Raw genomic sequence first — 16,039 nt, forward strand, 5'->3', positions numbered from 1 at the left:
ATTATAACATCTATTGGTAAAGGAAAAGTGAGGGAAACTAATATTTTTGGATCTAGCGTCGAGCTCTGACTCTTTGTATGTCTTAACTCTTTTAAGTTTGCCAACAGTCCTCTAAATTAAGTGCTACTAGTCACATTTTACAAATGAGGATACCAAGGCATAGAGAACTTACGTAAATTGTCTAAGATAGTCCAGACCTGTCTTGTCTGACTCCAGAGTGCATGTTCTATCGAACAGTCATTTAGCTTGCCACTGTGCAAGAGTTTACTTTCTTTTGCCATGTTTGTTAGAAATAATAAGAAGAGTTGAAGGAGTGTTATAGAAGGTTATCTTTTTGCCCTTTATCCATACCTTTAAGACTTCTCTGTGGTCTTCTTTTAATGCTTCTATTTTTTCTGTATAAAAAAGATGTTAATAAGATTTAATACTTTTAAAGGCTAATTTATTTTCTGCTAAATGGGTAGGGAAATTAATAATCTTTCTATGTCTGGAATAACTTTAAAAACTAGACATAATTATTACAGTTGGTCCATGTCTCAGATATTGTAGTTATGAATATCATCAGTATGAATCTAACTCAGTTAATTTCATCAACCCTACCTCCCACATCCCCTGCCAGTTTCCATTACTTCTTTCTATTCAGCCAATAAAAGACTTCAATAGAAGGGAACCTAGTTTGTTATTCACCAAAATCTCATATTTCAGTTTAGTAATCTGGAATAAATATAAACACAAATGCAGAATAATTGACTCTTACCACCATATTGTAAAATACATGAGAATATGATATAAGTTTATTTTATTTACTACTCTACCCCCACTACATAGTAACAGTACTTGGCATAGACTTAGATTCTCAGTAAGTATTTTGTTGTTGTTATTGTTATGTGCCGTTGAGTCAGTTCTGACTCATAGCGACTCTATGCAGAGCAGGACGAAGCACTGCCTGGCCCTGTGCCATCCTTACAATCGTTGTTATGCTTGAACTCACTGTTGCAACCACTGTGTCAATCCACCTCGTTGAGGGTGTTCCTCTTTTCCACTGACCCTGTACTCTGCCAAGCATGATGTCCTTCTCCAGGAACTGATCCCTCCTGACAACATGTCCAAAGTATATAAGACACAGTCTCGCCATCCTTATTTCTAAGGAGCATTCTGGTTGTACTTCTTCTAAGACAGATTTGTTCATTGTTTTGGCAGTCCATGGTATATTCAATATTCTTCGCCAACACCACAATTCAGAGGCGTCAACTCTTCTTCGGTCTTCCTTGTTCATTGTCCAGCTTTCACATGCATATGATGCGATTGAAAATACCATGGCTTGGGTCAGGCGTACCTTAGTCTTCAGGGTGACATCTTTGCTCTTCAACACTTTGAAGAGGTCCTTTGCAGCAGATTTGCCCAATGCAATGCTTCTTTTGATTTCTTGACTGCTGCTTCCGTGGCTGTTGATTGTGGATCCAAGTAAAATGAAATCCTTGACAACTTCAGTCTTTTCTCCATTTATCATGATGTTGCTCATTGGTCCAGTTGTGAGGATTTTTGTTTTCTTTATGTTGAGGCGTAATTCATACTGAAGGCTGTGGTCTTTGATCTTCATTAGTAAGTGCTTCAAGTCCTCTTCCCTTTCAGCAAGCAAGGTTGTGTCATCTGCATAACGCAGGTTGTTAATGAGTCTTCCTCCAATCTTGATGCCCTGGTCTTCTTTATATAGTCCAGCTTCTCGTATTATTTGTTCAGCATACAGATTAAATAGGTATGGTGAAAGAATACAACCCTGACACACAGCTTTCCTGACTTTATACCAATCAGTATCTCCTTGTTCTGTCCGAACAACTGTCTCTTGATCTATGTAAAGGTTCCTCATGAGCACAATTAAGTGTTCTGGAATTCCCATTCTTCGCAGTGTTATCCATAGTTTGTTATGATCCACACAGTCGAATGCCTTTGCATAATCAATAAAACATGGGTAAACATCCTTTTGGTATTCTCTGCTTTCAGCCAGGATCCATCTGACATCAGTAATGATATCCCTGGTTCCATGTCCTCTTCTGAAACTGGCCTGAATTTCTGGCAGTTCCCTGTCGATACGCTGCTGCAGCCATTTTTGAATGATCTTCAGCAGAATTTTGCTTGCGTGTGATATTAGTGATATTGTTCTATAATTTCCACATTCAGTTGGATCACCTTTCTTAGGAATACGCATAAATATGAATCTCTTCCAATGAGGTGTCCAGGAAGCTCTCTTCCATATTTCTTGGCATAGATGAGTGAGCACCTCCAGTGCTGCATCTATTTGTTGAAACATCTCAATTGATATTCCATCAATTCCTGGAGCCTTTTTTTTCACCAATGCCTTCAGAGCAGCTTGGACTTCTTCCTTCAGTACCATCGGTTCCTGATCATATGCCACCTCTTGAAATGGTTGAATATCGACTAATTCTTTTTGGTATAATGACTCTGTGTATTCCTTCCATCTTCTTTTGATACTTCCTGCGTCGTTTAATATTTTCCCCATGGAATCCTTCACTATTGCAACTTGAGGCTTGAATTTTTTCTTCAGTTCTTTCAGCTTGAGAAATGCAGAGCGTGTTCTTCTCTTTTGGTTTTCCATCTCCAGCTCTTTGCACATATCATTGTAATAGTTTATTTTGTCTTTTCGAGAGGCCCTTTGAAATCTTCTGTTCAGCTGTTTTACTTCATCAATTCTCCCTTTTGCTTTAGCTGCTCGATGCTCAAGATCAAGTTTCAGAGTCCCTTCTGACATCCATCTTGGTCTTTTCTTTTTTTCCTGTCTTTTCAGTGACCTCTTGCTTTCTTCATGGATGATGTCCTTGATGTCATTCCAGAACTCATCTGGTCTGTGGTCACTAGTGTTCAATACGTCAGATCTGTTCTTCAGATGGTCTCTAAATTCAGTTAGGATATACTCAAGGTCGTATTTTGGCTCTCGTGGACTTGCTCTGATTTTCTTCAGTTGCAGCTTGAACTTGCATATGAACAATTGATGGTCTGTTCCATAGTCAGCCCCTGGCCTTGTTCTGACTGATGATATCGAGCTTTTCCATCGTCTCTTTCCACAGATGTAGTCAATTTGATTTCTGTGTGTTCCATCTGGCGAGGTAGTCGCCGTTTATGTTGGTGAAAGAAGATATTTGCAATGAAGAAGTCGTTGGTCTTGCAAAATTCTATCATTCGATCTCCGGCGTTGTTTCTCTCACCAAGGCCATATTGTCCAACGACTGATCCTTCTTCTTTGTTTCCAACTTTCGTGTTCCAATCGCCAATAATTATCAATGCGTCTCGATTGCGTGTTCGATCAATTTTCAGACTGCAGCAGCTGATAAAAATCTTCTATTTCTTCATCTTCTTCCAGCACTATATCAGACAATTTTTCGCTGCTATTTTTTTATTCATAAGGTTTTCACTGGCTAATGCTTTTCAGAAGTAGACTGCTGGGTCCTTCTTCCTAGTCAGTCTTAGTCTGGAAGCTCAGCTGAAACCTGTCCTCCATGGGTGACCCTGCTGGTATCTGAATACCGGTGGCATAGCTTCCAGCATCACGGCAACACACAAGCCCCCCCCTGCCCCAGTAAGACAAACTGACAGACATGTGGGAGAGTAAATATTTTAACCACCCGAAAAGCATTAAAAGGTGATCTCGTTTAAACATTTTGCGTTATATTTGAGTAGAAGTAAGCCTGAAGAGATTATATGGCTTTTCCAATGAAAATAACTATGTCAACAAGCGCTGACATTTATTGAGTGCTTACCATGCACTAGGCACTGTTTTGAATGCCTTAGGTACTGTCTCTGACTTAATCTCGACTCTGAAGTTATATACAAGTTATTGGCAGAGTGAGATACGGAATTCAAGACAGGACAGCAAACCAGTACTCTTCTAGTCCAAGTTTTACCACAGATTCTAATTTAAAAATGGTATTAAATACGTGTAATTTAGGTGACATATACATAACATACTTTCATATAATGAAATTGATTAATTTTTCCTAATTGATTTATGGAAGAAATTTTATAATTTAAATTTCTTTCAGAGGTATTTTTTAAAAAAAGGAGATGTTGACAAGTTATTTAAGGTGTTAATCTTTGTGCATGCATGTAGATCCGTATTTCTCAACCTTTCTTTCATCACTGTTCTGCTCGGGTGGCTTTGTAGACATTTATTTCCTAATTATCACACCATGAAATTTTACTACCATAAATGTTCTATGTACTATGTGTATCTATCTGTGCTTTGTAAAAAGAGTAATCGTTTTTTGTTCTACCCGCTCACCCACCAAGAACCAGCTAACTCCCCTTTAGGGTTATACTGCCCCTGTTGAGAATGCATGGTGTAGGTGGGTGTTTCCATAATGTTACTTCTGATTTTGTGGTAAACTTCTTGCACATTTTTTCTAGCCTGCCTCATGTATAATAATTCATCTATATGTAATTCATTTTAATAAGTCTTTCAGACTTGTTTTGCACTCATCGGTGAAAAGGGCGTGACGTGGGATGCCATTGAACTGCGTATAAACATGTACACAGCACCTGTTTTACTTGGCGCCTTCCTGGGAGTTTTAAATATTATTCTGATACTTACTATTTTAAGGTAATTAGACAGAAACAATAAAACTGCTTATGTAAATTATGAAGTTAAGTGAGCATTATCATTGTTGAATGATAATTATACCTAGGAAGTGTTTACTTGGTTTTTGATATCTATGGTTGTGCTCGTATTTTTTATCATATAATGCATGTAGTACGTAGAATTAAAATTATAGACAATCTGATGAATGAGAACATATTATGAAGGTCTTTGAAGATTTGAGGTTTAGACTTGATTTACTAACTGTAGGTTTCTAAGTAAGGCAGTGGCATGGAAGCAGCATTTTAAGTAGATGAATGGATTAGTACCAGCCTTAAATAAAAAAGTTACTTGTACATATCTTTTATACAGTAGAATTTTCTAAAACTACCAAAGTTTTGTTACCTTATATTTCTTTTTTTAATTTTTATTGTGCTTAAGTGAAAGTTTACAAATCAAATTAAAAAAATATGGAATACTTCACGAATTTGCATGTCATCCTTGCACAGGGGCTATGCTAACCTTCTCTATATTGTTCCAATTTTAGTATACGTGCTACCGAAGCGAGTACTACCTTATATTTCTTTAGAGTACTTTACCCAAGAGTCCAAAAACGTTTATAACTGATGTTTGAAATGACTGGAAATCACCTTACTAAGTTAGATCATGTACGCTTTTAGGTGAATATTTTAAAAACTTTATATGATAATATGATAAGAATTATAACTTCTGTCTTTTATTTTATTAATTATATTTCATTGATTAGTAATTTTATTACTCAGAAGCTAGTAAAATAAATTATATCAGAATATCAAAAAATAGAATGCTAGTAATAAATTTAAACCATTTCTTTATTATACTAAGCCTTTCATAGGTATAATGTTTATAAACAAATGGATTTATAGAGTAACTTATGTTAATCTACATGATCTATAATGTAGACACACTATAACATGGAAAATAATAAGGAAGAATAAAGCAGTAATGTTAATTGAAATACAGTTAAATGTTTCATGTTTTTCTTTTTAAGAGAACATCGTGTGGATGACTCAGGACGACTGTATAAAAGTATTAATTTTGGAGAAGGTACTATTAACCTGTTTGACTAGATTATTATAACATTATCAAAATATTTCTAATGATTCTATGTAGCATTGACTTGGATTTTGCTTCTGCAGAAAATACAGTGGGTAAATGGGAAAGATCTTCAAAGTTGAAAGCTGCCTAAATTGATTTAAAAAGAAAATTTAAGGCACACCCATATCAGTTATTTGGTGTTCACAACTGGCAAGGCTAAAACACTGTTAACAATCATCTTGTCCTGTTTCAAAGAGCCAATATTTTAAACCCCTTAAGATCTTTGGAATGATTTCAGTAACTTTGCAACCAAATGTATCTTTCAAGCAGTCCTCTGATCCCTTAATTGTGGAAAAAGGCATGGTTTCTCTCTTGTATTTTTATTCTTTTGATACACTGCAGATGTACATTTTTATGCTCTAGATTTTTTCTTTGACTCATAAATAGATACTCAATTTGGGAAATAGAAATTTTTTACCAAATAAGCCACTATTTAAGTACTAATTATGTCCCTCTTAGGGAGCATCTTCCTATACAAGAGACTGCAACTCAGTCCTAACCCTCATGGAGTTCATAAAGTTATAGAAAAGATACAGTGTTATTTTACCAACTACTTCCATAGATACTTAATTCTCACAACAAAAATAGTAGAAGGAAATTTAAATGTAGTGGGGTAGAGGACAAAGTAGGGAGGAGCTATAGTAACTTTTTGAACAGAGGAGAGTCATGACAATGGTGAAATTCAGTAGGAGGCTAATCTATATGTGTGAAGGCCTGAACTAGGGTGGCAACTGAGAATGGAGAAGGGATAAGTATGACTTTTTGAAGGAAAAATCAAGATTCTTAACAGATTAGATAGAGAATATTAAGGATTACAGGGAGTTGTTGAAAATGAGTACCAAGTTTCGAGTCTAGAGTGTTGTCAGGAGACAGGTAAACCAGAATAATGCAGTATTGTCCAAGCCAGCAAGGAATGAATACATTGGCAGGTTAGATGATACATACAGGTCCAAGGAAATGAAGATGTTAAATGGCTGACAGATTTGAGGACTTTGGTGAAAAGGCCATCAGTGACCTCCAGGATAGTAATTTCAGCTGAATAGTGCTGGCTGGATGATACTTGCATAGGTAAGGAGTGTTGACAACAATCCTCCCAGAGACAAGGACTATTTCAAATGGCAGTTATTTGGGCTATACATTCTTAGTGGGATATATTCTAAAGACAAAAAGAGTGCCAAAGGAATTTAAAACTTAGTAATCTTATTTTTAGTGGTAATATTGTTATTTTGAAAAATTTTAATGTATACTACAGGGTAAAAGAAAGAAGTAACTACTGTTAACATTAGCAACCAAGATTTTCAGTGTAACAGAAAAGAAAATCAAATACAAAATGAAAAGTTAAATTTAAACTCTGTAATATAAAGTTTGAAATGAAAATATTATAAATTTGATTTTTTTCTTTTGAAAAATATGTATTTTCTAGCACCAACCAGTGAAAAGTTTTAAAGCACTGAAAACTAGTAATAAAGACTACCACTAATACCCAGATTGTAGCCACAGAATACTATTTCCTTGTAAAGGAAACCATAGCATCATGGAGAAATGGCTTATTTCATGTCTGAGGCAGTAAATATACTAAGATGAGCCTGGTGTGTCTTGTGCAGGAAGGCAAAAGAGATATTAAGGGAAAAACGAGTTGTGTCAAAAGGACACAAGCCAGGTTGAAAGGGTTTCCACTGGCTAAAGATGGGACAATTTGAGTATCGAATGACTGCAACTGATGGGAACTTTTTGAATACTCCTAAAAAGAGAGCAAACAAAAAACCTTAATGGTCACCCATGGTGGTTGCTAGGGCATACGTTATGCTGAAAGTCAATTTAAATAAAGAGGAAGTATCAAGCATTTCTTCTGTCTTTCCTATATGAATTATATTTCAGGATAACCAAATAGTTGATGAGGGAAAGTTCTTTTTTATAGAACTCCAGCCAAGAAATGCAAAAGATATCTTAGAACTAGAAAATCATTTTACAATTTCTAATGAGATAATGGATCTAGGCAGCAAAATTATTTCATGAAGGTTAACAGGAAATTGTATAATGGAGAATCATTCTGATAATAAATGCCTGAATTCATTGATCAATTTTTTTTTTGAGAATATACACAGCACAACATACACGAATTCCATTGTTTCTACACATACAACGCAGTGACATTGATTACATTCTTCCAGTTGTGCAACCGTGCTCACCCTCCTTTTCTGAGTTGCCCCTCCCTCATTAACATAACCTCATTGCCCCCTAAGTTTCCTGTCTAATCTTTCCAGTTGCTGTTGTCACTTTGATCCCGTATAGATAGTTCTTAAAAGAGCATAATGCTCAAGGCAGACATTTTTTACTAGTTAATCTAAACTATTATTTGGTTTTAAGAAGACTTCAGGGGATGTTTTTGGTTTAAGGTTTAGAGATTATCTCAGGGCAATAGTTCCAGGGGTTCATTAAACCTACATAGCTCCAGGAAGTCTGGAGTCCATTATAATTTTAAATTCTGTTCTGCATTGCCCTCCTTTTGATCAGGATTCTTCAATCTTAATATCACTAAAAGTAGGCAGCCAGACATTATGTGCCTCCTTGATGTGATGCGATACGAAGTATACATCACTATATAGGAAATATTCATACTAAAAACACTGAACCTAAGTTTATTCAAACCTTTAGATCTAATTATCTAATTTCCAGCTTTCAGCAAATACAGGGAATAGACCAAAAATGAAACCAAACTCATTGCCGTTGATTCCAACTCATAACAACCGTATAGAGGAAGAAGTTAAATAGCACCATGAAGAGCAAAGGCTCGTTCTACAGGACAACTGTATGAGACCAAAAGGGCAAAATCTGTCTAAAAGCAAAGATGAGAAGTCAGAAAGGGGTAGGAAAACCAGATGAAAGGTAACGGTATACCCAGGGTGGAAATGGGGAGGGTGCTGACATGTTCAGCAGACTGTGACCAATGTCTTAGAACACTCTGTGTACAAATTGTTGAATGGGAAACAATTTTGCTCTGTAAACCTTCACCTAAAAAAAAGCACAATAAAATACTTAAAATAACAACAACCAATACAAGGCCCACAGGACCAGGATCTAGCCCCAGGGAAGAGGCTGGACAAATGTCACTAAATCCCTTTAGATTCCTTTAGAAGGGGGGTCACAACGCTATGCTGAGTGTTCAAGGTGTTTAATTCCTCCAAGTATAGCAGACTATTTTGAAATCCCACTTATTATTAGAGAAGGAACTCTCTCTTAGGAGTCCTGAGATAGAAAAACAGGCACTATTATAAAAAAAAAAATTATAGAAACAATTTGGTTTAGGAAAGTAATTTCTTACCCAGTTCCATATTCCCTTTATGCATTGACGAATCTGTTTTTAAACTAGATTTGTATGTTTGAGTCTCTAGTGATAACAAGCTTGATAATGGCTATATATAAAGGTGAGAGAGAACAGGTTTTTGTTTCTGCGTATTTATATACAGGGCCGGGACCTTACTGCCCCAAAAGTGCAAAATTTGGAAAAAGTAAATTACTGGGGTAAGAAGCTATGTGAGGATAGGAACAAAGAGGAATGGTCAGTAAACACAAAGAATTTAAAAAACTGCCTCTCCAACTTACGAAAACTTGAACATAGAGAAAATTTGAATGAACTATATAAGGGAAATCCCTATACCTTCCACTTAGATTCAGTAATTGCTAACATTTAGTAATCCATCTGTTATTGAACTGTCTTTGTATTTGTCTGTTTGTCTGTAGCCTATCTATTTTTTTGTTAAACTTTTTGAAAGTAAATTGCAGGCGTCAAACTTCAGCCCTAAGCAACAGTATGCATTGCCTAACAATAAGGACACATCTCCTGAACCCTCCTAAAATAAACAATAATTCTTTAAAAACATGTAATATACAGATCGTACTCAAATTTCCCTAAGTGTTTCTTAAAAATGTCTTTTATAGCGAGTTTTTTTTTTTTTTCCTATTAACTCTGATCCTATCAGACTATGCATTGCATTTGGTTGGTTTTATCTCGTTAGTTTCTTTTAACCTAAAACAGTTTTACCATGACATTAACTTTTTTTTCATTGTACTTTAGATGAAAGGTTTACAGAACAAAACTAGTTGCTCATTAAAGAGTACACATATTGATTTATGACAGTGGTTAACAATCCCACGACATGTCAGTACTCTCTCGACTTTGGGTTTCCTATTACCAGCTGTCCTGTCCCCTCCTGCCTTCTTGTCCTTGCCCCTGGGCTGTTGTACCCCTTTAGTCTCGTTTTGTTTTATGGAACTCTCCAATCTTTGGCTGAAGGATGAACTTCGGGAGTGACTTCATTACTGAGCTAAAAGGGTATTAAGGGACATTTACTTTTTTAAGAGAATAGGCCAGTTGCCTTATAGGATATCCCACATTTTATATTTCTCTGGTTGTTGCCTCATAGTGTTGTTTAACTTGTCCCTCTATTCCCTATCCCTTAACTTGGAAATTAGATCTCTATTCATGATCTGAGTCAGGTTAAACATTTTTGGCAAGACTACTTTTTAGGTTATGCTGTGTATATAATTTTGTATTATATCGAGGCATATGATGTCAGGTTGACACCATTATTACTGATGGCAACTTAGATCACTTGGATCAGTGACAGCCACATCTCTCCACTGTAACACTTTGCTTTCTGCATTGTAATAGCATGTAAAGCTGTGGGGTGATGCTTCAGCATCATGCAAATAGCAGACTTTCACCTTATGGTTGTAATATCAACTGGTGACTTTCTGAATGAGCTATTTCATTAGGATTGCAAATTGTGATTTTTCTAATTCTGTCAGTTCTTCCACATTTGTTAGCTGGTGTTCTTCTGTAAAGAAGAGCTGTCCCTCAGCACCTGGAGATGAACTACAGAAAGGCAGGGTAAATACTTAAATGTCTCCCCTTGTTACCAGTTTCAGAGTAAGGAATTAATGTCATAGTAACAAAAGCTTTTTCAATGAAGTTCTTCTAGCTATGAGCAGTCTAATACTAGGAATACACAACCTTGCCTTTGAATGTCCTGTAAGTGCTAATAACTATCCTGTAAAATAATTGAAAAAATATCTCCCAACTTGTTTAACTATAACTCTTTCACCTCCAATGAAGTGCCTACTTAAACTGATTAATTCATATAATCAGGTTATCCTTTGATGGTTTAACATAAGTAGAAATTTTAATTTTAAAATTCTTCTAAAAATAAATATCAGTATTGTGAAGACTATATATTGAGTTCTATCAAATAATGCAAATGTACCTTTTTACCATTTTTTTCTCTTGTTTTTCTTTCCTCTACATGTTTGTAAGTATTGATATACATAAGAGCAGTCTGGATGATGGAGCATTGATTCATAATAATAGAGTTATTATATATTGAAAATTAAGCAACTAAATAGTAAAATTCCCCCAAAATTACAGAAGACAGATGAAATCACAGAAGGGCAGCCTAAGTGCAATTACAGTATACTCCTTGCAGACAATGACAATGGTTTTTATTTTTTATGTTTTTGCCAGTGGCACAGGCTGTAATGTTATGTGTGCTTAAATAAGAATTTGTTGATTGCAGTTTTAAAAATACACTAGTTTGGCGGTTCCTTAAAAAGTTAAACATAGAATTATCATATGATCCAGAAATTCCACTCCCACCTATACACCCAAAAGACTTGAAAGCAGGGACTGAAACAGATACTTGAGCACCAATGTCTGTAGCAGCATCGGTCACAATAGCCAACAGGGAGAAACAACTCCAGTGTCCATCGACAGATGAACGGATAGACAAAATGCAGTAAGTGCATATAATGGGATGTTATTCAGCCCTAAAAAGGAATGAAATTCTGATACATACAGCAGGGATGAATCTTGAAAACATTACTTTGAGTGAAGGATGGTAGACAAAAAGGGACAAGTATTACATGATCCACTTATATGAGTTACCTAGAATAGGCAAATTCATAGAGGGAGAATGTAGGTTAGAGGTTATGGGTGGGGAGTGGGGAGTTATTGGTTAATGGTTATAAGGTTTCTGTTTGGAGTGATGAAAGGGTTTTGGAAGTAGATAGTGGTGATGGCTATACAACATTGTGAATGTAATTAATGCCACTGAATTGTACACTTAAAATGGTTAAAATGACAAATTTTATGTTATATATATTTTACCACAATTTCTTTAAAAAGTACAGTAGTCCATAAATATTTAAATTTGTATCTGGTCCTCCAGTATTCTCAACATACCCCCCATCCCAACATACACACACACACACACTTAAAAATAGTATAAATGAACACAATCTTATATTATTACCTGGTTTACTCTGAAAACGTGGATAAATTACAAAATAGCATGATGAATGTATATGAGTGGATGTATGTATATGGCCTCACACTCTTCTCAATTATATCAACAATAGCTTATATTGAGTGTGTAGCTTAACTATGTAGTTTAAGATGACAAGTCAATACACTTTATATAAAACCACCATCAAATCCTGGCTATTTCTTTGTAAAAGTATAAATGATAACATAATGATTTTTACTAATACTAATTTTATATAGCAATGAAATTCAAAATATCAAATTGAAATTCAAAATATCAATTGAAATGAATATAGAACTGAGAACCTATTAATAAACTAGTTGAGGTCTTCATGCAGTCCTTGTAAATTTAAGATTTAGGTAAGGTAGAAAAAATCTGCAACTGAAATTTTAAGCAAATGGGTTTAGTTTGAGGTCACTTTATTATAGAATTCTATAAAATCCATTTTTTTTTTTTTGTACTTTAGATGAAAGTTTACAGAACAAACCAGCTTCTCATAAAACAATTAGTACATATACATATAAAGTTTTGTGACAACCCCACGACCTGCCAACGCTCTTCCCTTCTCGACCTTGGGTTTCCCCATTACCAGCTTTCCTGTCCACCCCGCCCCCCGCCCCCCCACTGCCACCACCACCACCTTTTCATCCTTAACCCTGGGCTGATGTACATATTCAGTCTCATTTTGTTTTAAGGGCAGAAACTAATCTTTGGCTGAAGGGTGAACCTCAGGAGTGACTTCATTACCGAGCCGACAGGGTGTCTGGTGGCCTTACTCTCAGGGTTTCTCCAGTTTCTGTCAGACCACTAAGCCTGTTTTTTTTGTTCTGTTTTGTACAAGTTAGAATTTTGTTCTACATTTTTCTCCAACCCGGTTAGGGAGCTTCTATTATGATCCCTGTCAGAGCAGTCAGTGGTGGTAGCCAGGCACCATCTAGTTGTGCTGGACTCAGTCTGGTAGAGGCTGTAGTACTTCTATAAAATACATTCTTATTTTGGATTGAGAGACACCAAATAGAAAGGGGGAAAAATCAGAGTATATCCTGTAGTTAACAGAATTGAAGTGTATCTTCTGGGAAGAAAATTCAGTTTACTTTTTAATGCCATTTAAAAATTACTTTTGTCATATAAATTTTTTGTTACTTTTAAACTGCTTTGAAGCCTAAAAACTGTTTGAAATTTTTATTCACAGAATTTGCTAAATATAATTTCTATATTATTATAATGTCATAAGACAAATTAGATATGTGGGTAATTTGATTTTTCTTCTATTTACTTATAGCAAGTACGGATGAAGTTCAAATTCCCCGAGGAAATATTGACCAAGTTGCTGTTGTAGCCACCAATATTCTATTTTTTGTGGTTCTATTTATCTTTGCCCTTTTTGAAACGTAAGTTTTACTCTGTCTTCATCTAAATCAGATTATGTATTAACCTTTATTAATGCAGTATTATTCAGGTATGTAGATGTTATTGAAAATCTTTATGCAAGACATATTTTTTCTGGTCATCATGTAAAAAGCATATATAAATTTTGTGATTTTTAAGTTGAATGTAGTTAATTCTGTAGACATAATCTTACTATCTTATCTTCCTCATAAAGGAATCTGTTACACTAGTCTTTTCCCCTTTTATTTGAGTTTTATGATAAATACGGTTTTAAACTTTAATGCCATAATTTAACTATAAGCTATATAACTCCCTGCATGCATATATATATTTATATATATATATACATACACACAGTGTTCAGCCTAGCCATTTTACCTCTATTTAAGTCCTGATCCTGAAAAAATAGTAGTGAAATATATTACAAAATATATTACTCTGCCTTGTTGACCTTTATCATGACGCATGTTTTTTAAATACCTTCCCATTAAATTATAAAAATAGTGCATTCTTGTTATAAAAATTCCAAGCAATACAACTTTATTTCCACATCTACTCCTTTCCTTAGAAGTAACCATTTCTAATACTTCTGTGTGTATTTTTTTGACATTTTTTCTATGCAACTGTTTGGGCATATGTGTGTGTATATGTCTATTAAACCAACATAAAAGATGTGATATTATCATTTGACAAGTTGGTTTATTCACTTATCAATACATTGTGACATTTTTATGTCAGTGCATGTATATTTGTGTCTTTATTTTTAAAATTATAGAAATACAGGAACACTTCAGCAGGTCTGATTTTAAATTTTAAAATGGCAATGATTTTTTTTAGAGAAATAAATATTTTAAATATATTTCAATTCTGTTATGTAACTACTTAATAGAATGAGACAGAAAGTAGAAAAAGAGGGTTGGACAAGGAAGGAGAAAGCCACGTAAAGGAAGAGAGACATTCAAAGGTGTGGAGGACAATATACACATTCAAAGTAGGGATGGAAGAGACTGAAGAAGAGAAAAAAATAGCAGGTTCTAATAATCTAACTATAGTAACATTTCATTGAAAAGAGACCAATATAACCATAGTTAGTAATGTTAGAATGGTAGGAGTTATGATTGATTTGTTTTCTTTTTCTCTTTTTCAAAGTTTCTGCAATGTGACTATATAATTAAAATAAATATGAAAAATAGAGACACAAATAGGCAAATTTAGTAGCTTTTATATGTAACAAGGAAACCCTGATGGCGTAGTGGTTAAGTGCTAGGGCTGCTAACCAAACAGTCAGCAGATCAAATCCACCAGGCGCTCCTTGGAAACTCTATGGGGCAGTTCTACTCTGTCCTTTAGGGTCACTGTGAGTCAGAATCGACTTGCTGGCAATGGATATGTAACGACAAGGAGCCCCGTGGCAGTGGTTAAAGTGATAGGTCTGAAAGGTCAGAGGTTTGAACCTACCCACCACTCAGCACAAGAAAGGTGGCAGTCTGCTTCTGTAAAGATTATAGCCTTGGAAAACCTGTGGGGCAGATCTGCTCTGTCCTGTGGGGTCAGTATGAGTTGGGATAGACTCGACGGCAGCGGGTATCTGTAACAACAAAATGTGCTTAGATTTTTTTTTTTTATATAGGTCTGGTGTCATTGTTAAAAGGGATGCAAATTCTTGAATGTGTAGGTATCATAATTAAAGCTTATATTTCAACTTTAAGCAACAATGACTATGATCTAAATAAAAATAAGAATAGCATTGTTCCTTTTTTTGTTTTCCTTAGCATCGTTACTCCATTAACAATGGATATGTATGCCTGGACTAGAGAACAAGCTGTTTTATATGGTGGAATAATACTTGCAGCCCTTGGAATTGAGGCAGTTCTTATTTTCATGGGGGTTAAATTACTTTCCAAAAAGTAAGTCATATATTTTTGGTTTTCTTTCAAGTCTGTTTTTTTTTTTTTTTTAAGTGAAATATAAAACAGAGTTAACAATGTAAATAAGAATGCTAATAAAATAATTTAGAATTTTTTTCTCATTATATATTAGTTGTAGTCCTTGAAAGTTTGCAAATAGATTTGCAGTGTATTAAGGGAGCAAGGTATTCTACTGTGTATTCTTTGGTAAAACAGAAGTATCTTACAAACAAAATAATTGTCTCCTAATTTTTTTTGTTTAATGTATCTTTTGGAGCCCTGGTAGCACAGTGGTTAAGAGCTCAGGTTGCTAACCAAAAGGTCAGCAGTTGGAATCACCACTCACTCCTTGGAAACCCTATGAGGCAGTTCTGCTCTGTCCTATAGGGTCACCATGAGTCAGAATTGCTTCGATGGCAATGGATTTTGTTTGGTTTTTTGGTAATGTATCTTTTATATATTATGCTTTTCTGAATGTATTTCTAAAAATGTACGTCACAAAACATTTTTCTGCTGTATGGTAATAGATGTTAAGCGATAAAAAGTTTCAGTGGTTAATTCAGTTTGGAAATTCTTGTTAAAAGGACTCAACTCATTGCTCTAGAACTCTGAAGTCTTCAGTATACATACTGTGTCACCATCATGGCAAATGTAGTGCGTAGCATTTCTCATAGATACTTGACTACAAGAACACTTTT

The 16,039-nt window shown here is 35.1% G+C and overlaps 1 protein-coding gene and 1 non-coding gene across 3 annotated transcripts in view; one reads left to right on the top strand and one right to left on the bottom strand.

Moving 5' to 3' along the window:
- MFSD8 (major facilitator superfamily domain containing 8) overlaps positions 1-16,039 on the top strand; it is a 49,268-nt gene that overhangs the window by 20,911 nt on the left and 12,318 nt on the right. For both annotated transcript variants that reach the window (XM_049885358.1, XM_049885357.1), the window contains 4 exons: positions 4,468-4,612; positions 5,619-5,674; positions 13,328-13,436; positions 15,207-15,341. In XM_049885358.1, coding sequence (XP_049741315.1) covers positions 4,468-4,612; positions 5,619-5,674; positions 13,328-13,436; positions 15,207-15,341 — 445 coding nt within the window. The remainder of the gene's footprint in view (positions 1-4,467; positions 4,613-5,618; positions 5,675-13,327; positions 13,437-15,206; positions 15,342-16,039) is intronic.
- Positions 5,053-5,159, bottom strand: LOC126077600 (U6 spliceosomal RNA). Its single transcript, XR_007517776.1, has one exon. It is a non-coding gene; the product is annotated as a U6 spliceosomal RNA (small nuclear RNA).

The sequence above is a fragment of the Elephas maximus genome, chromosome 5 (genome assembly GCF_024166365.1).
Source record: "Elephas maximus indicus isolate mEleMax1 chromosome 5, mEleMax1 primary haplotype, whole genome shotgun sequence".
Lineage (NCBI taxonomy): Eukaryota > Metazoa > Chordata > Mammalia > Proboscidea > Elephantidae > Elephas > Elephas maximus.